Source organism: Leucoraja erinacea, chromosome 22, assembly GCF_028641065.1.
Source record: "Leucoraja erinacea ecotype New England chromosome 22, Leri_hhj_1, whole genome shotgun sequence".
NCBI classification, from domain to species: domain Eukaryota; kingdom Metazoa; phylum Chordata; class Chondrichthyes; order Rajiformes; family Rajidae; genus Leucoraja; species Leucoraja erinaceus.
The window spans coordinates 23,727,255-23,754,524 of NC_073398.1; the positions used below are offsets into that span (position 1 = coordinate 23,727,255).

The 27,270-nt window shown below is 40.7% G+C and overlaps 1 protein-coding gene across 3 annotated transcripts in view; it reads right to left on the minus strand.

The window, feature by feature from the left end:
• slc26a5 (solute carrier family 26 member 5) overlaps positions 1 to 26,236 on the minus strand; it is a 42,418-nt gene extending 16,182 nt beyond the window's left edge. The window contains exons 1-12 of one of the 3 annotated variants that reach the window (XM_055653173.1): positions 26,114 to 26,236; positions 21,687 to 21,887; positions 18,130 to 18,269; positions 13,781 to 13,891; positions 11,433 to 11,605; positions 10,947 to 11,111; positions 10,195 to 10,347; positions 9,513 to 9,595; positions 7,758 to 7,905; positions 4,866 to 4,979; positions 2,724 to 2,801; positions 588 to 683 (exon numbers count right to left, since the gene is read on the minus strand). In XM_055653173.1, coding sequence (XP_055509148.1) covers positions 588 to 683; positions 2,724 to 2,801; positions 4,866 to 4,979; positions 7,758 to 7,905; positions 9,513 to 9,595; positions 10,195 to 10,347; positions 10,947 to 11,111; positions 11,433 to 11,605; positions 13,781 to 13,891; positions 18,130 to 18,269; positions 21,687 to 21,826 — 1,401 coding nt within the window. In that variant the 5' untranslated portion in view covers positions 21,827 to 21,887; positions 26,114 to 26,236. Of the gene's footprint in view, positions 1 to 587; positions 684 to 2,723; positions 2,802 to 4,865; positions 4,980 to 7,757; positions 7,906 to 9,512; positions 9,596 to 10,194; positions 10,348 to 10,946; positions 11,112 to 11,432; positions 11,606 to 13,780; positions 13,892 to 18,129; positions 18,270 to 21,686; positions 21,888 to 24,670; positions 25,426 to 26,113 lie in introns of those variants that run through there. The other 2 variants (XM_055653171.1, XM_055653174.1) reach the window with 2 other exon arrangements.
• Between the last annotated feature and the right edge of the window lie 1,034 nt (positions 26,237 to 27,270).

Genomic DNA, 27,270 nt, shown 5'->3' on the forward strand with positions numbered 1-27,270 from the left:
CTGTTACTAGAGAAAATACAGCTACAGCTAAAGTACTGCATGTCACTTAATATTACACATCATCCCCAATTCAATCAATGCTTTTAGAGAAACAAGGAACTACAGATGCAGTTTACAAAAAAAGAGTGCTGGAGTAATTCAGTGGGTCAGACAGCATCGGTGCATGGATAAATGACATTTCAGGTCAGGACCCTTCTTCAGACTGATTGCGGGAGCGTGGTGGGGAAGAAAACGTGAGAGAAGAGGCAGGACAAAAAGCGTGATAAATAATTTGTGAACACAGCCACAAGGAAGGGGGTGGTTGTTAGACATTGGACAAAGGCCAGAGATGGAAAAAAAAACAGAATGTGTGCGACAAAAGGATTTTGTGAATTTTGAAGATCGAGGAAAGAATATAGAGGGAGGGGAATGGGTAGGGGAGAAATTGATATAATTACTATTTTCAGATATGATTTGCCCTGCAGTATGGTTTATGCTCAGATGATGCATTCCCTAGCATCCAAAAAATATATATATTGAAAGCCTTCATCTTGTTCATGTCAACATTCCTCAAGTTTTCATAGATAACAAATATTATGAATACTTACAAGTTCATGTTTGCTGGTTCGCCAGAGTAATGGTATATCCATAACCTGTTTAAATATTCCTTTCAGGTTCACCATCACAATTGCAGCCAACACAGTCTACAATAAATCATAAGACAATATATAAACAAAGACAATAACGTTTATTTTAAATTTAAAACTAAGACAATATTACGCCCAAAAATTTAGACAAAAATGTGCAAAGCATGTTTAATAAGTTTGCAGATAGCACTACTTTTATCTTGCACGAAACGTTATTCCCTTTATAATGTATCTCTACTATGTGTAGATGGTGATGTAATCATGGAGTTTTTCCACTGAATGGTTAGCACACAAAAGCTTTTGACTGTACCTCTGTACACGTGACAATTAGACTAAAGAAACTAAAGGTTTCAATGACATTATGGCTGCTGCAGTATCAACCTTGTATGTTAACCCTGGGGAAATAATCAAGGACAAAAGAGAAAAGTAAGTTTGTGAAACAAGAATGGTCGTCTTGGCTCCACAAAAGATATTCAGATATTGCAGCCATTAGAGCTCATTTTAAAATGACACATAAATGTAATTTAGCCTGGGTGGATAACTAGTAAATTTCCAGGTAAAATTATACCCGCTGGAAATTTGGCCCAGTCACCCAGGAGTATAATTTGTATCTTGTGAAGTCCTGGCTTCAGCCCAGCACCTAATAAGATCCTGAACTGCACACTGTACATCTCCCCACTTAACAATGTAAATTGGAACTTTTGGGTGCAGCCTGTAATCTTTGAAAATCTGCAAGTAAGGCTGGCATCAACAATGAGACATAATTAAGAAATCTGATGTTGATATCTAGCAGTATCTGCCAGCTAATATTCAACATCAAGGTATTTGAAACCTCCACACTGGTTGTTCAATCTGCACTGCCAACTATGAACATCAGATAATCCTGGCCCTTGGAATGCAAGGCTACTTTTGACATGGGTCTCATTCAGAGCAGGCCATCGCACAGAGGTGGGGAGTTGTGCACAAACATTTCCCCCCTCCTCTCACACATCTTTCCTATGCAGCCTTTTTATAGCTGCCATGGGAAAGGTTCCATGCATGATTCTGTAGCAGCCATGGTGTTAGTTTCTTTAGTGTAATTGTCACGTGTACAGAGGTACAGAGAAAAACTTTTGTTGCATGCTAACCATTCAGCGGAAAGACTATACATGATTACATCGAGCCATGTACATTGTACAGACACATTATAAAGGAAATAACAATTAGTGCAAGAAAAAGTCCGGTTAAATCAAATTAAAGATAGTCTGAGGGTCTCCAGTGAGGTAGATCGTAGCTCAGGACTGCCCTCTAGTTGTTGATAGGATGGTTCAGTTGCCTGATAACACCTAGGAAGAAACTGTCTCGGAAACTGGAAATGTGCATTTTCACACCTGCACCTCTTGCCTGATGGGAGGGGGCGAAGAGGGAGTGACCGGGGTGAGATTCTTCCTTAATTATGTTGGTGGCTTTACTGACACAGGGCGATGTGTAAATAAAGTCAATGGAACGGAGATTGGTTTGTGTGATGAATCCACAATTCTCTGCAATTTCTTGCAATCATATTGGAGTAGTTCGCAAACCATGGTGTGATGCATCCCTGGTTTGCTTATATGCAAAACAACCCCACCAGTTTAGTCTAGTGATCTTCCTGCATGTCCTAATGTCCTGTAAAACTTTGATTGACTAGCATGTCAGACGTGGTTTCCTATTCCCCTTGTAGTTTGGTTAGATGGAGGGACTTTAAATTGTTGTTCTTCAGTCAGGATGATCATAATATTATTCCCCCACCTAACTGCTAACCATGGTAAAAGTTGCATGAACCATCCCTAGAAAAGGACAGTGTTAGACTAGACTGCAATGTGTCTGTTCATGTTCATTGCCAAGGTTTGCGCATGAACAGTAAAAATACACAAAGGATATTTTAACGCATACTCATATATATTGGTAACATATTAAGACATAATAAAAGCACTAGAGTGTAATTGCTGTTTGTAGAACCAAAGCGTACAGTAGATGAGAAGAAAAATGTCCAAGTTGAGAGAGAAAAATAAAGTTAAATATATTTTAGCAAAGTTACAATAGAGAAAGTAATTGAAAACCCTGTAATATTGGACATACCTGAGGTAAAGGTTCAAAGAGATAACCAAGGGAAACAATGACCAGGAGCACAACGCAGGCAGATATTCCTCCAGCAATCTATGACAGATAAAACATATTTACTAAACACTAAAGGAATCTTAAAAGGCATTTACTTTTCCTCTTTTACTTCCTCCTCCAACGTCACTAATCAGATAACCCAGTGCATTGAAATGATCAGCTTTCCGCAAGGTCGACAACTGCAATTGAATAATGTTAAACAATACACATTCTCAAGAAGCAGCCCTCAGCAAAGAATTTAGAAACATACAAGGTCAGATTCACACTGCTGATATAGATTTATGAGAATTTAAAATAAAAGTACTAGAACCATTAATTAAAAGAAATAAATTAACATTTTAGCTCGTTAAAACTTGGCTTCAGCTGGTGCCAGTTGGAGAACTAAATTATTAAGTATACTAAAGAACAAAATAAAGCTGATGCTTAGACAGAATCAGTCACAGGTTGAAAATAGAGAGAGTTTAATGAGTGTTAGATTTAGTTCTTAGAGCTAAAGGGATCAAGGGATATGGGGAAAAAAACAGGAATGGGGTACTGATTTTAGATGATCAGCCATGTTCATATTCAACTGGTTTATTTTGGGCAAGGAGCTGACACTGCAAAAGAGATGCCCTACCAAGTGCTTCAAAGGCAATCCAAACAGTAGTTTTCCCATGAAATAGCACTAATACCGAGGATCTTGTACAACTTTAATGAATAAAGCCTCATTGACAGTTTTTGACAAGATAGTTTTAAATAAGATCATCATGGCAGATGCAGTTTAATGTGGATAAATGTGAGGTTATCCACTTTGGTGCTGGCTCGAAGGGCAGAATGGCTGACTCCTGCACATATTTTTGTATGTTTCTATGTTCTAAAGGAGGAAGGTTACAAATGAAGAGTAATAGACCTTGGAAAATATCAGTACAATAACCTTTTTTGCTAGTTGAGACCTATATCATTGTTTAATTGTCATAAAAGACTGGGATTAAATACACCTAGCTAATACAAATGCAGATTATTAGTATCAATTCTCCTGTTGAGTGTCCAGAAAGAAAAAGGGTCAGATTGCTTTCTAGGAAGCAAACATTAAAGGACAGGTTTTTAATAACAATCCAAATATTATTACCATCAATTAATTTTTCATTAAAAAAAATTAAATCAAACTGAAATTTCAATTTTGTAGTGCCATGGTGAGACTGGAACTTGGGAATGGTCTCTCGGGTACAAAACTGGGAACAATTTTACATACGATATACAGTATCGCAGCAGTTCTAATGAAACCTATGGAAAAATGAGTAAAAGGGAAATAATACTTTAATAAGATTAATAAGCAATCCGATTGTGATATTGCAAGGGAAGAGGGGGACAAAGGAGGGCAAGCCCAGAGTGGAGAACATGGAAAAAGCACAAGAGTTGGAAGGCAATGGAGGCATGGGAGGAAATTATCGTCTACAAGTCACTAAAAAGCTAGAGGAGCCACTTGGACTCCATGGCTGCAGTCCAGACCGGATCAAACCTGTTAATTAACAATATCAGGCCTCAACTCCTGTGAACACAGAATATTCATATTTGCATGCGCCATGCATGAAACCTGTATCTATTGAAATGAGTATTGCACCATTTGACTCGGGTGCACCCACGCGTAGAGCACCTGATCAAAATTCAGAAAATATTTGAATTATGTTCTGTTGTGTAATGTATAATAAACGGCACCGTGGGATAGAAATTCCAAGCATCAGTTTTTTTTTAAATGTGAGACTCAAAGATTATATATGAATAGCGTTGAAGATATAAAACATTTAAGAACAACAGGATCAAAACTTGGAAAATGCCTCCCAGGTTATAAAGTTGTGGAACAGAAGCATAAACCTGTATTTGAAAATGGTACAGGATTCAGGATGTTGTCCGTGAATTATCCACATCCACCCATCATCATAAGCCACAACAATATATGGATCGTTTTGACCATAGGAGGACAAACACATTATCACCTGTGAAACTGCTAAATAGTGAATTATACCACAATCTTAATCATTGCCTGCAAGGATTGAAGTAAATAACCCAGTGTGAAAATTACTTAATGTTTGCTAATGTCTGGGATAAAATAATCTACATTTATACCTGAGTGTTGCCTCCTGTACTCTCTTGCACAAGGCTTCGGGACATCGAGGTGCTGACAGGAAATGTTTGGAAAAAGGATCCAATAAAATTGCAGATTCCCAATGCAATAAGTTCCTGGTAAAAAGGGAAGAATTAGTAAAATTCTTGTTCTGGTTGGCATAAAGGAAAGGTTATGCAACACACACAGATTTATAATAAAACAAACATAGTGAAAATTCCGTAATTGTTACAGCTGTAACATGACAGGACAGCATTGAAGTATTTGACCACACAAATACAACTGGTTTATTTGGGCAAGGAGCTGACACTGCAAAGGATTACCCTACCAAGTGCTTCAACGGCAATCCAAACTGTAGTTTTCCATGTAATAGCACTAATCCCGAGGATCTTGTACAACTGGTTTGAATAAAGCCTCATTGACAGTGTTTGACAAGATAGTTTTAAATAAGATTATCATGGCAGATGCAGTTTAATGTGGATAAATGTGAGGTTATCCACTTTGGTAGCAGAAACAGGAAGGCAGGTTATTATCTAAATGGTGTCAAGTTGGGAAAAGGGGAAGTACAACGAGATCCAAGGGTCCTTGTTCATCAGTCAATGAAAGTAAGCATGCAGGTACAGCAGGCAGCGAAGAAAGCAAATGGCATGTTGGCCTTCATAACAAGAGGAGTTGAGTATAGGAGCAAAGAGGTCCTTCTGCAGTTGTATAGGGCCCTAATGAGACCACACCTGGAGTATGGTGTGCAGTTTTGGTCCCCTAATTTGAGGAAGGACATTCTTGATATTGAGGGAGTGTAATGCAGGTTTTCAAGGTTAATTCCCGGGATGGCAGGACTGTCATATGCTGAGAGAATAGAGCGGATGGGCTTGTAAACTCTGGAGTTTAGAAGGATGAGAGGATATCTTATTGAAATATATAAGATTATTAAGGGTTTGGATATGCTAGAGGCAGGAAACATGTTCCCGATGTTGGGGGAGTCCAGAACCAAGGGCCACAGTTTAAGAACAAGGGGTAAGCCATTTGGAACGGAGACGAGGAAACACTTCTTAATACAGAGAGTTGCGAGTCTGTGGAATTCTCTGCCTCAGAGCTGGTTCTCTGGATACTTTCAAGAGAGAGCTAGATAGGGCTCTTAAAAATAGCAGTCAGGGGATATGGGGAGAAGGCAGGAACGGGGCACTGATTAGGGATGATCAGCCATGATCACATTGAATGACGGTGCTGACACAAAGGACCGAATGGCACCTATTGTCTACTGTCTATAAACATGTGGATGAAATAAAATACCAATGCAAAAGTAGGCTACAGACAGTCAGGATCGGTCAAAATCAGCATCAGTGAAGGCCAGTGGATGTGGAGTATCTGGACTTTCAAAAAGCCTTTGACAAGGTCCCACACAAGAGATGAGTGTACAAAATGGTATTGGAGGTAGGGTATTGACATGGATAAAGAACTGGTTGCCAGACAGGAATGCAAAGAATAGGAATTAACAGGTCATTTTCAGAGTGGCAGGCATTGACTAGTAATGCCGCAAGGTTCGGTGCAGGGACCCCAGTTATTTACAATATATATTAACGATTTAGACAAGGGAATTAAATGTAACATCTCCAAGCTTGCTGATGACACAAAGCTGGGTGGCAGTGTGAGCTGAGAGGAGGATGCTATGAGGCTGCAGGGTGACGGATAGATTAGGCGAGTGGGAAGATACATGGCATATGCAGAATAATGTGGATAAATATGAGATTTTACACTTTGGTGGCAAGAACAGGAAGGCAAATTATTATCTGAATGGTGTCAGATTAGGAAAAGGGAAGGTGCAATGAGACCTGGGCGTGCTTGTACATCAGTCACTGAAAGTAAGCACGCAGTTACAGCAGTCAGTGAAGAAAGCTATTGGCATGTTGGCCTTCATTGTGAGAGGATTTGAGTATAGGAGCAAGGAGTTTCTACTGCAATAGTACAGGGCCCTGGTGAGACCGCACCTGGAGTATTGTGTGCAATTTGGGTCTCCTAATTTGATGAAGGACATTATTGCTATTGAGGGTGTGCAGCGTAGGTTCAAGTTAATTCCCGGGATGGCAGGACTGACAAATGTTGAAAACAATGGGTCGACAGGGCTTGTATTCACTGGAATTTAGAAGGCTGAAAGGGGATGTTATAGGCACATAAAATTCTTAAAGGATTGGACGGGCTAGATTCAGGAAAAATGTTCCTGATGTTGGGGGAGTCCAGAACCAGTAGTCAGTTTAAGAATAAGGGGTAGGCCATTTAGGACTGAGATGAGGAAAAACATTTTCACCCAGAGAGTTGCAAATCTGTGGCATTCTCTGCCACAGAAGGCAGTGGAGGCCAATTCACTGGATGTTTTCAAGAGAGTGTTAGATTTAGCTCTTGAGGCTAAAGTAATCAAGGGATATGGGGAAAAAGCAGGAACGGGGTACTGATTTTAGATGATCAAGTCATGATCATATTGAATCGCAGTGCTGGCTCAAAGGGCGGAATGGCCTACTCCTGCACCTATTTTCTAATGTTTCTTCTCTGTAAAAGTGGACACAGAGCAGTAGTATCAAGCATTACTATTACAGGTTTCGTATGCCTAAAGTAGTTCAAAGTTGTTTGTGTGGCCACAAACAAGCTTTGCAACGTCAGAAGTGATATATTGGGAATAATTTGCCATCAGTTGATCCAAGCAGAATGTGCAAATTTAAAGTTAAATTTATGCAAATTTCCACATCAATTCCTAAATTAATACTTTATGTACAACATTTGACATTTTCTGTTCATAGAGGATTCAAATATCATTATGGTTGATTATTTTCTAGTTAACATTGCCCCAACACTGATTGCAGAAATTGCATGATCTACACAAATGTGAAGAGTGAACATATTACCTGATTCCCATTCACAGTATAACCATGTTTCAGAGCAAATATCTTCCCCATTGATACAGTCATAGAAAATCCAACTAATGCAATTGCAATAGAATCTGAAAGTATTTTAGAAAGTAGATCGATGTCAGGTAGAACAGGGGTCCGCAATCTGAAAGAGTAAAATGTGCGTGGATATTAGCTGCTCAGCATTTAAAAGCTTTGAGGCAATAATGCTCCGTAATAGCATGAACATTTATCATTTTGCCAAGAAGATTGTCAACTGACAGAATCAAGGATCCTGCAATTCCCATACGTTAAAACATCCCAGTATTTCATACTGTACAATATCAAAACTATGTCAGTATTATTGTTTTATAATATCTTATTTTATGTGAAGTACGTACAATGATATGGCACCAAAGTGCCTAGTATATATTTTCATAATACATTTTATGTACAGTATGTCAGTATTAGTAAGGCAGAAGTTAATGATATCCTATTCCTTTATTTTGTCTACAAGTTTGAACAGTACTAGAGGAGCAATATTTAGTTGGTTTGCATTTTACTGTGCTTAAACCAATTCATTGATCAATTGTTCAACAATTCATTCTGTTTTTATCCCCCTCATTTTACCATGCAGTCAACTGCCTGTACTCATATCATAGGGAGACATACATGTAGAAAAAAAGTACATGCACCAAAGAGGTGCTGAGAAAACTACTCTTGAATGTCAAATGCAGGAAAACTGGGGAAACATTGCTTATTTTTGCAATAAAGCATCCCCTTAATGGGATGGATAGTAAGAATTCCATCCCATTCTTGCTAATCTATCAATCCAAGTAGTAGACATGGTCTTGGTTTTTCATAGACAATCCAACACTATTAGCTTATTTTTATGAATTTTGAAACCGATGAATGGCTTAAGAGTCAAGAGTCAATTTAATTGTCATTTGGACCCCTGGAGGTCCAAACGAAATGCCGTTTCCGCAGCCATACAGTACACACAAATAGACCCCAGACACAACATAATTACATTTAACATAAACATCCATCACATAGCTGTGATGGAAGGCCAAATAAACTTATCTCTCCACTGCACTCTCCCCCCCCCGATGTCAGAGTCAAAGTCATAGCCCCCGGCTGGCGATGGCGATTGTCCCGCGGCCATTAAAGCCACGCCGGGTGGTACGAGGTCGCACACCGGGTCTTGGTGTTGGAGCCCCCGGTGTGCGCTCGCAGAGTCCGCGGCCATTCCAGCCGCGCGGGGCAGTGGTGCTAGGCCCCGCTCCAGGAGCTCTTCGACCCCGCAACTCTGGGTTGAAAAGCGGTCTCTCTCCAGGGAGCCGCGGGCTCCCGGCGCCGTCGTCCACAGACCCGCAGCAGCAGCCTCCGACTCTCCGGTAGCAGCAGCAGCAGCAGCAGCAGCAGCAACAGCATCAGCAGCGCTCCTCCACCGCTCCACCCGCTCCGGACCCGGCCAGCTCCGCGACGGCAACGGTGAGTCGGCACCTGAGTCCCCGGCTTCTTCCTGTTGGAGGCCGCTCCTCGTTGCGGCCTCAACGACACCTGAGACCCGACGAGAAAAGGTCGGGTCTCCAGTGCAGGGAGAGATTCAAAAAGTTTCCCCCCCCTCCCACCCCACCCCCGCCCCACCACACACACACCCCAACATAAAATAACAAAAACTACATAAAAACACAGACAAAAAATAATAAAAACGCGGACAAGTAATTATATAACAAGTAATAAGTAATTATTCCAACATGCACCTCGTACCCGGAAGGTATATATCCAACAACATCTACTTGATAATTGCCAACGAGGTTAATTCCAGCAGAAACACCAGTGCCAACAACAACCTACAAATTAAAAAAAAGTTACAATCAATATTTCAAATATTTTTTGTGCCCTTGTCGCAGAATCCATCCATTACTTTCAAAGCTAAAAGGCAGGACTCGGGGAATTAAAACCAAGATCAAAGTTGCCTTTGGGCTGTTTTGATATGCTGTTGACTTGGAAGTTCAGAGTGTCATTATGCATTTGCTGGGACTCAAAGTTTTCATTCAAGTTCCATTGCAGATATTTCAAAGAGTTATAGAACGTGACAGCATAGAATGGCTTAATGGCTCCTTATACCCATATCAAATCTTTTGAAAGAGCCACCCAATCATTCTCACACCCACCACCACCCTCTGCATTCTCCTAAAGGCCTGCACTTAGAATGTAAAACATTGCCAATTCACCCTCCTCAGCTGTAGCCTGACCTGCCGAATACTTCCAGCACTTTAGTTTTCCATCCCCACACATTATTCCTTAAAGTATTTATTTCCCTTCCAACTAAATTTGATCGCACTACTCTTTCAATCATTGCCTTCAAATCATATCATCTCATTGTATTTAAAAAACAAACATTTTCTCAGTCCCAAGTGTGAAGTTTAAAAAGAATCAATCCACTTACCACAATAAGCTCCACAGGAATGGGAGCAACAAATCTATCTTTGCAGCAGGCATTCACTTCTTTCACTCCAAACAGGACGACAACGCAAATTGCTCCAACAATTATTGTTGCTATATTAGCTTCCTTAATATTCTTACACACAGCAAGAAAGGTCTACAAACACAAAATAAATCAATAAAGCACACTTGAAAATCCAAACTGTGACATTTTAATTAGCTTTATTTGGTTTAGAAATACAGCTTGGAAACAAGCCCTTCAGCCCACGAAGTCCATGTTGACGACAATCACTTGTGAACACTCGTTCTATCCTACACACTGGGGGGGGGGAGAATTTTATAGAGGCCAATTAGCCTACAAATCTGCACGTCTTTGGAATATGGGAGGAAACTGGAACACCTGGAGAAAATCCACACAGCCACAGGGAGAATGTGCAAACTTCATACAGACAGAACCCGCAGTCAGGATCGAACCCAGGTCACTGGTGCTGTGAGGCAGCAACTCTTCCACCCAAAATGAATTGTAATGATTTTGGCCCTAGAATGTGACGCGTTTCAGAGGAGAAATTAAATGCAGAGGGGGAATTCAATTCATGTTTGGCATAAAGGAAGCAACAATATTAAATGGATTAAATAGCATAATAGTTTGATCTTTCACTTGGTTAAACTTGTATTTAAAGTTAAACCATGAAAACTGATTGTGACCGTCAACAAAATGTCCTTATTTAACAGAATACATCCAACTAGGATACTTACATAAATTACTGAGAGCGCTCCACTGTATCGTTTAGTTTTGATGCCCAAAAAATACTTTAACTGAGAGACAAAGACGTGTGTAGCTGCAGCAGTGGTGAAACCTCGTACTAAAGGTTTTGAGAGGTAAACAATGACAAATCCAAAATGTAAGAGTCCGAGGCAGAGCTGTTCAAGAAAAAAAAAAATAATGATTGGATGGAAATAAACCAAGCACTATTTAAATAGAATAGATTTTACCTGGAATTATTAATTTCCCTACACAGGTGTTTTACACTGGCAATTAGTCTTTAACCAGGGGAATGGGACAAATCAGATTAATTGAATCCTATAATTTCATCCCCTGTAGTCAAAGTTCCAATTCTTGTCAATGTTCACTGGTCATCAGTAAGATTTCCAACACAATATCAACGGCTTACAATAATGCATAATAATTAAAAAAGTTTACATCGTATTTCTTATCTAAGTTTTTTTTTCCTCTTTTGTTACCTGCACAATTCCCGATAAGAAAGCTGTGGCCGTTGCTACTTTAACTCTCATTGCATCTCTTTGTGCGAATGGGTCGGAGTTATTCGTTGCATTCAAGGAATGCACAAACATATCATCTGGAACAAGTTTTACTGACACTGCACTAATCATTAAGCTTATAACTGCAAATGTGCCTAGGATAGAAGAAAATGTTAAAAACAAGGTTGATTGTCATGAACACCATCAGCAAGAGTTTATATTTTTCTATGCAAGTCAAAATAATGCAGCACAGAAACAGGCCCTTCGGCACAATGCATCATTGTTGGCCAAGAAGCCCCATTCAAGCAAGTCCCATTTGCTCACAATGGCCCATACCCCACTAAACCTTTCCTAAGCAGGCATTTGGCCAAATGTCTTTAAATGCCTTATTGTTAGTATACCTGCCTCGGTCACTTTTTACGAACTCATTCTATTATGCATTACCCTCTGGGTGAAATTGCCCCTGGGGTCCCTTTAAAATCTTTCTCCTCTCATCTTAAACCTATCCTCTCAAGTATTTGATACCCCATCCCGGAGGAGAAAAAAAAATCTGTGCATTCACCTTACTTATGCCCCATAGAAACATAGAAAATAGGTGCGGGAGTAGGCCATTCGGCCCTTCGAGCCTGCACCGCCATTCAATATGATCAAGGCTGATCATCCAACTCAGTATCCTGTACCTGCCTTCTCTCCATACCCCCTGATCCCTTTAGCCACAAGGGCCACATCCAGCTCCCTCTTAAATATAGCCAATGAACTGACCTCAACTACCTTCTGTGGCAGAGAATTCCAGAGATTCACCACTCTGTGTGAAAAATGTTTTTCTCATCTCGGACCTAAAAGATTTCCCCCTTATCCTTAAACTGTAACCCCTTGTTCTGGACTTCCCCAACATCGGGAACAATCTTTCTGCATCTAGCCTGTCCAACCCCTCAAGAATTTTGTAAGTTTCTATAAGATCCCCCCTCAATCATCTAAATTCTAGCGCGTACAAGCCAAGTCTATCCAGTCTTTCTTCATATGAAAATCCTGACATCGCAGGAATCAGTCTGGTGAACCTTCTCTGCACTCCCTCTATGGCAAGAATGTCTTTCCTCAGATTAGGAGACCAAAACTGTACGCAATACTCCAAGTGTAGTCTCACAAAGACCCTGTACATCTGCAGTAGAACCTCCCTGCTCCTATACTCAAATCCTTTTGCTATGAATGCTAACATACCATTCGCTTTTTTCACTGCCTGCTGCACCTGCATGCCTACTTTCAATGGCTGGTGTACCATGACATCCAGGTCTCGTCGCATCTCCCCTTTTCCTAATCGGCCACCATTCAGATAATAGTCTACTTTCCTGTTTTTGCCACCAAAGTGGATAACCTCACATTTATCCACATTATACTGCATCTGCCATGCATTTGCCCACTCGCCCAGCCTATGGGAGAGGCCCTTCCGGACTTTGGGCTTTTTTGAGTTAATACTAGGGTAATTAATTTACCTTGTTTTTGTTTATTATGTGTGTTTATAGGCCTGTTATAGGCAAGAATTTAATTGTTCCATTGTCGGTATGTATGGCAATTAATCACTCTTGATTCATCTCACACTCATCTGAATTGAAAGTAATTTTCTATTCCTCGGCCATTTAGATTTAAGTTCCCGCTGTAATTTAACAATTTTTCACTATCTGCAATACCTCCTAATGATTCTTCTGCAAACTTAGTAACCTTGTACATTCTAATCCAGGAGTCATTTAAATAGATGGGCAACAAAGGGCCCCAGTCCGTAAATATAACTGCATTAGGGTAATTATAAAATGTTCCCCATTTTGTATGTACATGGATGTACTTTTCCATGGAAAATATAATAAATAAAATAAACTATTTCTGCAGCCAAAATACGTCATTATATATACACTTAGAATTAAAATGATAAGCTCATGGTCATGCTTGCAGACCAGACAGATGTACGCAATAAACTTGTCAACCAAATCTGTTTTTGGTCTCTTCAATGTGGAAGGTGGGAATGGAATGCTGGAAACTTGCTGTACATTATGGGGGAAAGGGGGAATAAAAAAACAACAATGTGGTCACAATCTCAGAAGAGACAAGAAAGTAATAACTGAAGGTACCAATAAGCTCCTCAAATACTGGGATACACTACACTCACTTTGTGCAGTCTCTGATACATACTGTTCCACAACTTACAAAAGCTTTACAGTCTTGGAGGTTTACCAATAACTTGTTTTCAATGTTAAAGACTTCATACAATGTAAATTATACATATGGAAAGATTGCCTAATGGCACACCAAATAAGTAGTTACAGATAAATAAAATGTACCTATTGACACATGCCTTGATGACCCAAATATCATATATAACAGAACTGGAAAAAATGAAGTATAGAGTCCAAACACAGGGGGAACACTTGCCAAAATGGCATATGCTAAACCTAGAAGAAAGGAAAAAGTTATTTAATCATCAGCAAGGAAACTTAGGACATAACATGAATAAAATACAAAATTATTTACCAAATATACCAAATTAATTGCACAAATAAATTGTTTCTTAGTCTACCTTAAGGTGTCAAATTATATTACTTCAATCCATCCTAATCTGTGGTGTGAATCTGTGGTGTGAATTTGTGGAATGGTCTGGAACAGGAGATAAAATTTAGCACAAACATAATTCAGTTTAAAAAGATGTACAAAACACTTTTTTTTTTTTTAAAGGATATTGGGATAAGGATAGGTGATTGTGAGTGGGATATTTGTTATAGTGATTGTATTGGGAAGGGTGATTATAGGGTGATGGGTTGTATATATGACTAAGATACTGTATAGTATACGAGGGTTTTTTCTTTTATTTTTTTATTTTTTTCTCTCTTTTTTGTATGGCTTTGTAAATATTTGATTAGTGTATAAATGTAAATATTTGGTGTACATATAGCTGCTGGTGTACATATGGTGTATGCTGCTAAATTTGTATAAGATAATTATAAGCAGTTGAATAAGGGGTGGGAATTATTAAGCTTTGGCTTCTTCCTGCTCCTTTTCGGACACATACGATTTCATTTATTTATAGATATTGTGTATGGCACTTTATAAATATTCTTGTTTTGTTTTTTTGTATTCTGTTTCACACTAGCTTTCTATTCTTTTATTCTGTTCGAAATAAAGAATTAATAATAATAATAATAATAAAATGTAAACATTTGGCCTCGTCTCAGGTGATTTTTAAAATTACAATTGAAAAGAAATGTACAAATTACTTGATGGGGTTTTCCCAGAATATAGTGCAAGGACATAATTGGCAAAATGTATCTAATATAATTTCTCTAATACAGTATGGGTTCTTTGAAATGATTGACAAGAAATGCTGCTTCAGCGACAAATTGGAAATACAAGGATGGAGTTAAAGGGGAAGAGAGTATGGGAAAAGTTAAGAAAGACACCAGAATTAACAGGGCAGAAAGCTCACGAAGTGATAGGAGTGTATGGCCAAGTGAAATAGGAATCGATGTGAAAGGTGAGGTGAGTAATGGATTAAAAGTATTACATATGTATGCAAAGTATAAGAAGTAAAGTGGATGAGCTTGAGGCTCAGTTAGAGATTTGTAGATATGACATTGTGGGGATTACAGATACATGACTGCAGGAGGATCGGGACTGGGAACTGAACATTCAAGGTTATACGTCCTATTTAAAGGACAGGCAGGTGGGCAGAGGAGGTGGGGTAGCTCTGTTGGTAAGGAATGAAGTTCAGTTCCTTGCCAGGCGTGACATAGGGACTGACGATGAAGAGTCGCTGTGGATAGAATTGAGGAATTATAAAGGTAAGAGGACCTTAATGGGAGTTATCTACAGGCCCCCAAACAGTAGCCTGGATATAGGGTGCAAGTTGCAGAAGGAGTTAAAATTGGCATGTAACAAAGGTAATGCCACTGTAGTTACAGGAGATTTCAATATGCAGGTAGACAGGGAAAATCTGGTTTCGTTCTGGACCCCAAGAAAGGGAGTTTGTAGAGTGCCTCCGAGACAGGTTCTTAGAGCAGTTTGTACTGGAGCCTACCAGAGAGAAGGCAATTCTGAATTTAGTGTTGGCTAATGAACCAGATTTAAGGAGGGAACAAGGTTAAAGGGGAGACCATTTAAAACTGAAATGAGAAAAAACGTTGTTGCTCAGAGAATTGCAAATTTGTGGAATTCTCTGCCACAGAAGGCAGTAGAGGGCAATTCACTGGATGAATTTAAACGAGCTTGAGGGGCTAGCAGAATCAAGGGATATGGGGAGAAGGCAGACATGGGTTACTGATTGTGGATGATCAGCCATGAGCACAACGAATGGCTGTGCTGGCTCGAAGGTCCATATGGCCTCCTCCTGCACCTATATTCTATGTTTCTATGTTTTTATCAGTGCTGCACGAGGCAAATAGCTTCGTATTGGTCAGTTGGAGTATCCTTAGCTGTGCTGATAAATGTTTTTATTGGCAAATTTATGGTGTCAATAAAAAGTTGTGATAACTCTAAATGAAACTAATAATGTTATGCCACAAAAAATAAGAGGGGTGGTGATGGGACAATCATCCAGCCATTTAAAAAAAACCCACAAGAAACAAAAGCAGTAATTAAAAAAGGTATTTGGCATATCACATCTGCTTCATTATTCACTGAGATTATGGCTGACACTTAGCTTTATCACCTGCAATATTCCTGCATCTATTACTTCAGTCCATAAAAACGTGGCCAAAATCTTCACTAATCAAAGCTTTTCACTGTACATCGTCAGTACACGTGACAAAAAAACTAAACTCGCTGTTCATCAAAAAAAGTATTAAAATATATTTTCATATATCTGCCTTTCCTTTGTAAGTCACAGGTGAAGCACGGTTGTCAGCATGGGAGGCTGATGTATTGAGAAACATTGCTCAACTAGGCTCGTATTCACATGTGTTTAGAACAATAATAGGATATCAGAAATCTAAAATAACATAAAGGTATACAGCACACAAACAGGCCCTTGGGAGCTCCTTGATCATGCCAACTAAGTTAGCATAATGATCTAGTCCCATTTGTCTGCAAATTCCCCATAGCCCACTAAACCCTTTCTATCCATATATCTGCCCAAATGTTGTTTAAATGTCGTAATGAGCGGTTCCTCCAACCACTCATTCCAGTTATTAACCACTCTATGAGTGAAAAAGTTGCCCTTTAAATCTCACTCTTCTCACCCTAACTTATACCCTCCAGTTTTAGAATACTCTCCCCTGGGAAAATCACTGAGTGTTCACTTTATCCACGCCCCTCATGATCTTGTACACTTCATTAAGGTCACTCCTATGCTCCAAAGAAAAATGTCCCACCTTATCCATCTTCTCCCAATACCTCCAGCCCGAAATTCCAGGTAATATCCTGATGAATCTCTGCTGCACCCTTTCCTCCCTATAGCTCGGTGACCAGAACTGTACATTGTATGGACTCACCAACAACTTCATCATGTGCCACCTTATGTACTCAATATGCTACTCAATGAAAGCAAGCATGCCAAAGGGCTTCTTCACCATACTATCCATAAGGACTTGCCATTTTCAGAGAACTCACAGTTCTTTCCAGGGCTCTGCATCTTCTGTGCAGGTCTTGCTCTGGTTTGACAAATTGAAGTGCAATACCTTTCACTTGATAAGAGTTAAATTCCATTTCCTATTACTTAGCCCACCGTCCCAACTGATCTAGATCCTGGTTTCAATGTGCTTCCCCATTGACACTTTAGTAAATTGCCCTATCCTGTCCCTGATGGGGTCAAGTGATGTGGCCTTTTCAGTAGGGGCCTCTATATATGGATTAAGGAAACTTTCTTGGACAGTTAAATTCCACCCCGTCAAGCCCTTTACACAATGGGCGACCCAGTCAATACGAGAGGTTTAAATCTACAACTAATACTACCCTATTTTACTTTAGCCATCTACAATCTCCCCACACACCTGCTCTTCAAATGCATACTGACTATTGGGAAGATTATAATGCAGTCCCAAAGTGATCATTCTTTCCCCATTTAGAAGTTCTACTCAAAACTCACTGCATGGTTGCTCAAGAAAATTCTCTCTGGGCACTATAGTTATGGCCTGCCTAATCAAAAAGGCAATTCCACCTCCTATCTTACCTGGATCTTTATCATGCCTGTAGCATCTATACTCTAGAGCATTGAGCTGCCAGTTACGCCCTACTTCCCTCAAAATATGTGAACATATGAAATTACCCATCACAGAATTGAAGCCAAATTGTCAAATATATTCAAGCTGATGGATATTTTTCTTTTGGGTTGAGGGATCAAGGTGTTTGGGGAGAAAGATGAACAGGGTACTGAATTTGGATGATCAGTCATGATCACATCAAATGGCTGATCAGTTTTAAAGGAATTAATGGCCTACTCTTGCTCTTAGTTTCTATTTCCTACTTTTCTTCTCATGTTCCAGAGATGTACCAAAAGGAACTTTCTTTTTGAAATTAGACCTTGGGTGTCAATTGGAAGCAAGGGAATAACTGAGCAAATTAGTTGTTGAAATCTAAATGATTAAGGCTGGAGAATTAGGATTATGACCATGCTCAGTGCATTCAAACATTCCCTCCCTCCGAACCCAGATACCCCCTCACTCCCTTCCATCACAACAATATATGCAGTGTTCATATTTACCTTGAGGTAGGTGCATCACTCCAGTGCTCACTCCAGATACTATATCTCCTAATATATACTCCTTTACTTGGTAGTTGGGTAGCCATTGCAGAATGGGAACATAGCTGAAGAGTGTTGACTTGGCTTTCACGGTTGAACAACTGCAGAAAGCAAAATGAATAAGCAGTAATCTGGCCACTTGTAAATTGGTAGAGGTAGTTAGAAACATAGAAAATAGGTGCAGGAGTAGGCCATTCGGCCCTTCGAGCCTGCACCGCCATTCAATATGATCATGGCTGATCATCCAACTCAGTATCCTGTACCTCCCTTCTCTCCATACCCCCTGATCCCTTTAGCCACAAGGCCACATCTATCTCCCTCTTAAATATAGCCAATGAACTGGCCTCAACTACCTTCTGTGGCCGAGAATTCCACAGATTCCACAGTTGGTGTGCTATGTCATACAATCCCCAAACCTTAAATGACACAGACATCATTTTTGTTTTATAATGCAGGCAATGGAAGCCAAGTTAGAAAGCTGCAGGTTTAAGATCTGGCAATTAATAAATTAAAACAAGGAAATTATAAAGACTTTGAATAAATATTGTGTTTCATCATCACAGTAGAAAATGCTACAAACACTCCAATGGCCGAAAATGGGAACAGAGGAGGGGAACTTGCAGTAAATCATTTTCAATAGAGAAAATCTGCTGGACAAACCACAATAGCTGGGAAATTCTCTGGACCTAATTGCCTGCATCCAAGGAACCCTCTACAACACTCCGCAAGGCCCTGCCATTCACTGTAAAGGTCTTGCCCAGGTTAGACTTTCTAAAACATAGCACCTCTCACAGTGCCCTCCATGATGTTTGGGACCAAGACCCATCATTTATTTATTTATTTGTCTCAGTGCACAATTTGAGATTTGTAATAGAAAAAAAATCACATGTTGTTAAAGTGCACATTGTCAGATTTTAACAGAGGCCATTTTTATACATTTTGGTTTAACCATGTAGAAATTACAGCAGTGTTTATACATAGTCCCCCCATTTCAGGGCACCATAATGTTTGGGACACAGCAATGTCTTGTAAATGAAAGTAGTCATGTTTAGTATTTTGGTGCATATCCTTTGCAATGCAATGACTGCTGTAAGTCTGCGATTCATGGACATCACCAGTTGCTGGGTGTCTTCTCTGGTGATTCTCTGCCAGGCCTGTATTGCAGCCATTTTTAGCTTATGCTTGTTTTGGGGACTAGTCCCCTTCAGTTTTCTCTTCAGAATATAAATAGGCATGCTCAATTGGGTTCAGATCGGTTGGTTAACTTGAGCCACTCGAGAATTGATCATTTTTTATCTTTGAAAAACTCCTTTGATGCTTTAGCAGTATGTTTGGGATCATTGTCTTGCTGTAGAATGAACTACCAGCCAATGAGTTTTGAGGCATTTGTTTGAACTTGAGCAGATAGGATGTGTTAATACACTTCAGAATTCATTATGCTACAACCATCAGCAATTGTATCATCAATGAAGATAAGTGAGCAGCCATACATGCCCAGGCCATAACACCCCCACCACCGAGTTTTACAGATGAGGTGGTATGTTTTGGATCTTGGGCAGTTCCTTCTCTCATCCATACTTTGCTCTTGCCATCACACTGATAAGTTAATCTTCGTCTCATCTGTCCACAAGACCTTTTCCAGAACTGTGGTTGCTCTTTTAAGTACTTCTTGGCAAACTGTAACCTGGCCATCCTACTTTTGCGGCTAACCAGTGGTTTGCATCTTGCAGTGTAGCCTCTGTATTTCTGTTCATGAAATCTTCTGCGGACAGTGGTCATTAACAAATCCACACCCGACTCCTGAAGAGAGTTTCTGATCTGTCGGACAGGTGTTTGGGGATTTTTCCTTATTATAGAGAGAATTCCTCGGGTCATCAGCTGTGGAGTTCTTCCTTGGCCTGCTAGTCCCTTTGCGATTAGTAAGCTCACCAGTGCTCTTAATGTTTCAAACAGTTGATTTTGGTAAGCCTAAGGTTTGGCTGATGTCTCCGACAGTTTTATTCTTGTTTCTCAGTCTCATAATGGCTTCTTTGACTTTCAATGGCACAACTTTGATCCTCGTTGGTAAACAGCAATAAAAGTTTCCAAAGGTGATGGAAAGATTGGAGGAAAGACCAGGTGCTGAGAGCTCTCATGTATGAAGGAGGCAATCAAACAAGCCTGAGCAACACCTGTGAAGCCATGTGTCCCAAACATTATGGTACCCTGAAATGGGGGGGACTAGGTATAAACACAGCTATAATTTCTACATGGTGAAACCAAAATGTAATAAATACCCTTTAATTAAATCTGACAATGTGCACTTTAACCACATGCAATTTTTTTCTAGTACAAATCTCAAATTGTGGAGTACAGAGGCAAATAAATAGATTATGGGTCTTTGGAGGGCACTGTATTTGTATTAAAGGGCATTAACCATTCCTCAACTCACTTCCCCAGATGATCAAGATCCTGCTGTAATTTTTGATATTCATGTTTGTTATATATACCATCCACTTTGATGTCATCTGCAAAATTACTTATCATGGCATGTACATTCTTATCCAAATTATTCCAAAAAAACAAATAGCAATAGGCCTAGCACTGAACCCTGAGGCACACCATTAGTCACAGGCCTCCAATGCAAATAACAACATTCTACCGTCACCCTGGTTTCCTCCATGAAACCAATTGTCTATCAGGACAGCTAGCTCTCCCTGGATCCCATGTGATATAATCTTTCACTGCAGCCTATTACATGAAACCTTAACAAATGCCTCGAGGCCATATAGATAATGTCTACAGCTTTCCTTCGACAAATGTTTTGGTTATTCCTGCGACTCCACATAGAGATGACCACATTGGTTTCTGAGGGGCCCTATTCTGTCCCTAGTTACCCTCTTTTCCTTAATGTACATAAAATCTCTTTGGATTTTTCTTAATCTGCCAGGTTTCCGTGCGGATCCCAGAGGTTGCAGGTTGTTGCCAGAGGTTGCAGGTTGTTGCCAGAGGTTGCAGGTAGTGGAAACAGGTAGGGAGACCGACAAAAACCTCCGGGAACCGCACGGAAACCATGGGTGAGGCGCAAAGACTCCAGAGGTTTCCGTTCAGGTTTCCTAAGTGGGACAGGGGCATAACCCACTGAGTTACTCCAGCTCTATGTGCCCATCTTTGGTATAAATCAGCATCTCCAGTTCCTTCATTACACCCACCTGCTTTGCCCTTCACTCTAACAGGAACAGGCATGCCCTGAACTCTAGTCATCACATTTTTAAAAGTATTCCACTTTCTAGATACTCATCTGCCCACCAACAACCTACTTCAATCTAGTAAGATCCTATCTAATACCATCAAAGTTGGCCTTGCCTCAATTCAGAATTTTAACGTGGACCCGCCTTGTCTTTATCCGTAACTATTTTAAAGCTAATTGAACTGTGATCATTTGCATTCGGAATCTCATGTCTTCAAGTAATCTTTGGTCCACTTCAGTTCATAACAGTTTATAAAACTCATCACAAATTAGTAACTGAAAGACTTACCGAAAATACTGTAGAAACCTTTCTCTTTTTGATAGCTTCTGCTTTTTTTTCTTATGTAGGTAAGCTTGGAAATATTCTTCATTAAAAACTCTGCGACTGACGTTATAGCTCAGTTCACTGCTCAATTCAGTATGGTTCATTTTGAAGTTGATATTTCAATTAAATTGAGAAAACCTTTAAATGTTTCCTTAAATTAATGCACTGCAATAAAAACAGGTAATATTAGATTTATTTATTTCTCATCAACTTTGGTCAATGTTGCAAAAAAAGTGCATTAAGCATATAATATTTAAAAATAAAGAGGCATAACAGTATTTTAACCAGCTTCATAATCAACAGGTAAGATCATTTCAAGGTCAGTTCAAATGCTACAGTCAAAAACTTCAATTAGTGTTTCTCCAACTATTAGATATTATGCTTAACATTTTTTAATTAACTAGTCACAAAAGAATAGAAAACACTAGCCTATATGATGATTTTCTTTTGCTCAAAATAATATTGAATCCAGCAGGAAAACTACATCAAGCCAAGAATCTTCTAAACAAATATGGCTAATTTAGGCAAGCCAAAAAGTAACACCCAGGCCACTTACTCAATTGGGGAATGGGCAGCCTAGATTGACAAATATTCCATACTGACAACTGCATTCAAACAAGTACATTCTTTGCATGGTGTATATAATATTGAAGTCTTCCACCAACCAGGATAGGTTCAGTGTTGAGAATAACTTATTGGAGCAAACTCAAGGGAGGGAGGATGGAAACCAATATGAAATGCTTGTGGGATAAGCTGCTGTTAGATAAATCTGGCTCAAAAAAATGCAGAGCTAAAAGAGTAAGCAAAACCCAACTAAATATGGGAAAAAGGCGGCCTATACGTTAATGAGAATGATGTACAGGTTGGTTGGAGCTCAGCTGGAGGATTTTGAAATGTGAAGCCTTTACAGTTGAAGATATAGCCTGCAAAGCTAGCCGAGAATGGCACATTTATCTAGAGCCTTTTACAATCTCAAAAGTAGTAATTAAATTATCAGACTCTGTCTCTGGTATTGATGAAGATACATTATCAGTGAATACCCGAAAGCTGACATACAAGTGTCGCCCCCCACAGCCCCCAGCACAAATCCTTGGAAAAAAATCAGGAGATAAGAGCACGGTAAATAATTGGAATCATTGTATCATATGATCAGGCTATTCTGTATATGTGGGAATAATCAAAGTGCATCTCAAAGCATTTAAAATCCAATTAAATACCATGGTGAAATACTAAATAGTTGAGGCTACTCTTTCATAATTTGCAAAAGATAAAGGTTCTTGAAAAAGGGAAATCTAACCAGATTATTTACACTATTGTAGAGTGATGAATAAGAGAACACTTATTTAAACGTTATTAGATGATAATTTATGTTTACTGAAGCAAGATAAAATCCTTGACATTCCTTGACTGAGAGATAGGAGTTCTAAGAATATAACGTCAAAGAGTAACTTTTCAATGTGTATCCGATAAGTTCTAGGGTGAAAGTTTTAGGGTGGAACATGATCTCAGAACTTTGTGAGGCAAGATCGAATGTGTTACCACTACGCCAAGGATTACCTCTACTGTCTATTTAGCACAAATTTGACTGTAGTTTGATCAAACTCTAGTTCTGCAAAGAAACAAATTCACAAATGTGTTCGTCCCATAAACTGCATTACCTAAAATGTATTCAATCTAGGTAAAGGGCAAAAAGAAAAACAGCACATATAGCTGCACTAGTGAGGACCCAGAGAGAGTACCGTGAGAGCAATGTGATGTGTTTCACGGAGACATGGCTCCACAAGGACACGAGTGTGGACGGCTTTCAGACTGTTCAGGCGGACAGGGACTGCAGAGAGTGTGGCAAGTATAAGGGTGGGGGACATGCTTTTCTCGTTAACAACAAATGGTGCAACCCTGCATGGGTGGAAATCCTGTGGGGGGGGGGGGGAAGAGGGAGGGCTGTCTTGAGAGGGGTGACCGTGAAGCACAGCGACCTAAATTTTCAGGCAAAAAAAAAGATAGAAAGTAAGGTAATTACAAGAGGGAACTGAAGGTAGAAAACAGCGGAAGTGAACAGCAAACATTTGCCGTGGAGATTTAAAGATCCAAAATATCGGGAATTATCGCGTTTGCTCGCTGAATTTCATCAAAAGTAAGGAATTATTAACTTACTTTTGATGAAATTCAGCGAGCAAACGCGATAATTCCCGATATTTTGGATCTTTAAATCTCCACGGCAAATGTTTGCTGTTCACTTCCGCTGTTTTCTACCTTCAGTTCCCTCTTGTAATTACCTTACTTTCTATCTTTTTTTTTGCCTGAAAATTTAGGTCGCTGTGCTTCACGGTCACCCCGACTAGCACAGAAAATTTCTATGTTTTTAACGGGTGGGAAAGTGCGTGTTTCCCCATTCACTAACATGTACCGAACTGAGATATGTCCTCCAGTTAAAATTTTTGGTCACGTGAGGGGGGATCTACGCTCATTTGACCTTTGGTGAAATCACCCTATAAATGCAAAAGGATCGTATGAAACTTATTCATGGATGTCAAGTCACAGATTCGCCTAGGCATCAGAGGGCTGAAACTTTAGTAAAATGTGAGTCTAAAGAAACTGAAGATCTTCACAAACATATCATTAATATTTTTTTCAATAGACTACTGAACTGAAACAATTTATTTTGTGTACTACTGTTGCTCCTTGATCTAATAAGTATTGCCTCTCTTGAAAACATCCAGTGAATTTGCCTCCAATGCCTTCTGTGGCAGAGAATTCCAGATTCACAACTCTCAGCGTGAAGAAACTGTCCACATCTCAGTCCGAACTGGCCTATCCTTTATTCTTAAACTGTGACCGCTGATTCTGAACTCCCCCAACATCTAGCAGGCAAGCAGGATGCCTTCTCCAACCACCCCCATTTGAAGGCCACTATCTTCCACCGTTTCTACCAAGTGCTTGGTACTTACTTCCAACAACCACTGGTTGTCCTCAATGGTGCCTGATCCATGCCGGTCACCTGGGTGAATTCGGCACAGAGACTCTCACGGCAGCGGCGCAACGCTTCCGACTGCTCGGGACTCTTGCTCTGAGGCTGCTCAATGGCCGGAGCTGCAGCGAGCGACTCGCCAGCCCGGCAAACACTCGACAGCCTCGGCTCCCCGTCCGCATCTGTCCCCGCCGCTGTTTCTTTTTCCACTCCTCCCTCAGCCCCGGCTCTCCAACACCCGCGGCCCGTGCAGTTTTCACAGAATTTCTCACGACAGATTTGTGATCAACATGAATTTGGCGAAATGCGTGAGAGTTGACAGCCCTGGAGTATCAGCATTATACACAAGGATCAAGCACAGAAAAACTACATGTGCACTTTACAATGCCTCTACTCTTAGACGGCCCACATCACATGCTTATGGTGACAATTTTCTCTCGAGTCATATGCTTCCCTTTCAATGTTAAGGAAGTGTAGCCTTGCGACATGTGCGTACAGGGCAGCGATTGCACGTTTATTTGACTTCGATGCACAAATAAAATCAATTAAAATCAAACTTTCACTTTAATACTCACGAACAAACAGAGTAGTTTAAACCGAGTACTTAGGCTAAAAGACCACTCAATCGGAATTCACGAAATCAAAACCAAAACACTCACAATCTAATAAAACATTTTGAAACTACAATAAAAACCTTTTTCAACCCCATTCAAAATCCGTGGTTAAAATAGGCTGTTTATAGTTGCCATTACAAATTGGCAACTTTGATCCCCAACAACAATCACGTACTTCCCGAAGACTTCAGCAGCGAGTTAGTAGACTCTCCGGAATGATGACTCAATATTTCAAAGAATTTCCCCCGCGCCTCCACTAAAAAGTCAAGGGAACTTATCCTGCTCTTTATCGCTACTACTTTTTTGTTGATACTTGGAGGGAATGAGCACTGCTCTCGTTGACAATACGGTGTTTAAGGAGGTAATGCTTTTCATTCCTCACCGCAACTCACAGACAAATAAGATTAAAAAGAGTACAAAAACCAATACAGATATTGAAAGTTCATTGTTTTATTCCCAGATAGTAAAATATTGATGTTAAATGTCTGTACACATCTGAGATTGAAGAAAGCAGCGCCTCTCAGGCATTGAACAAGTGTCAGGCACCGAGTCTTTAAAGCATCAGCGGTTCCCCTTGGGTTTAGTCATCTAGTTGCTTTGAGCTGACACGGGAGCCGGATGATAATGGAACCGGAGCCAAAGTGCTGACTGTGTGAGAGTGCGACCGTTAGGAGCGGTGCCCTTGTTGACAGCGGCTCGGTGCAGGGAGAGGGGAGATACCCGACAACCCGGCAACATGGATGTCAACGCTCCCCTGCCTGGGGACCCAGGCCCACCCACCCAACTCCCGCGGTCAGTGGGTCACTCACCCTTCGTCCCTTATTGCCCTCTAGCCTCTCCGTATACCACACGGTCCGGGCACCCTGCCGACGCCGTCTCTGAAACAAACCATCTTCACGCCGCCGCTCCAGCCCGTCGACCGCGCCAGACTCTCATTGGTCGGGGCCCCCTAATTAGCATCACGTGACCACAGGCGCTCCATCTTGGGAAAGGCCCACGGATTCCTGCTGCTGAGTGCGCCTGCGCGAACCTCACCGCGCCAGGGGATGGGAGTCTAAATGGCCGTGGGTGGAGCGTATTTATTTTTATAACGCGTGTTTCTGTTCCTCACTGCGGAGCACTTGTTAACGCCAGTTGCAGGAAGGAACGGCAGGTGTTGGTTACACCGAAGATGGACACAAAATGCTGGAGTAACTCAGCGGGACAGCATCTCTGGAGAAAGGGAATGGGCTAGGATAGGAATGGGTGAGGCTGACAGTCTGAAGAACGTGTTTAAGAAGGAACTGCAGATGCTGGAAAATCGAAGGTCCACAAAAAAGCTGGAGAAACTCAACGGGTGCAGCAGCATCTATGGAACGAAGGAAAAGGCGACGTTTCGGGCCGAAACCCTTCTTCAGACTGATGGGGGCTGGGAGAAGAAAGGAAAAAGGAGGAGGAGCCCGAAGGCTGGGGGATGGGAGGAGACAGCAGGAGGGCTGAGGAAGGGGAGGAGATAGCAAGGACTAACAAAATTGGGAGAATTCAATGTTCATGCCCCCAGGGTGCAGACTCCCCAAGCGGAATATGAAATGCTGTTCCTCCAATTTCCGGTGTTGCTCGCTCTGGCCGTGGAGGAGACCCAGGACAAGAGAGGTCGGATATGTAGTGGGAGGGGGAGTTGAAGTGCTGAGCCACCGGGAGGTCAGGTAGGTTCCTGCGGACCGAGCGGAGGTGTTTGGCGAAATGATCGCCCAACCTCCGCTTGGTCTCACTGATATAGAGCAGTGGATGCAATAGATGAGGTTGGAGGAGATGCAGGTAAACCTCTGTCGCACCTGGAACGACTGCTTGGGTCCTTGAATGGAGTCGAGGGGGGAGGTAAAGGGACAAGTGTTGCATTTCTTGCGGTTGCAAGGGAAAGTGCCCGGGGTGGGGGTGGTACGGGAAGGGAAGAATGAAAGAAAGAATGAAGAATGGGGGTTCCCCT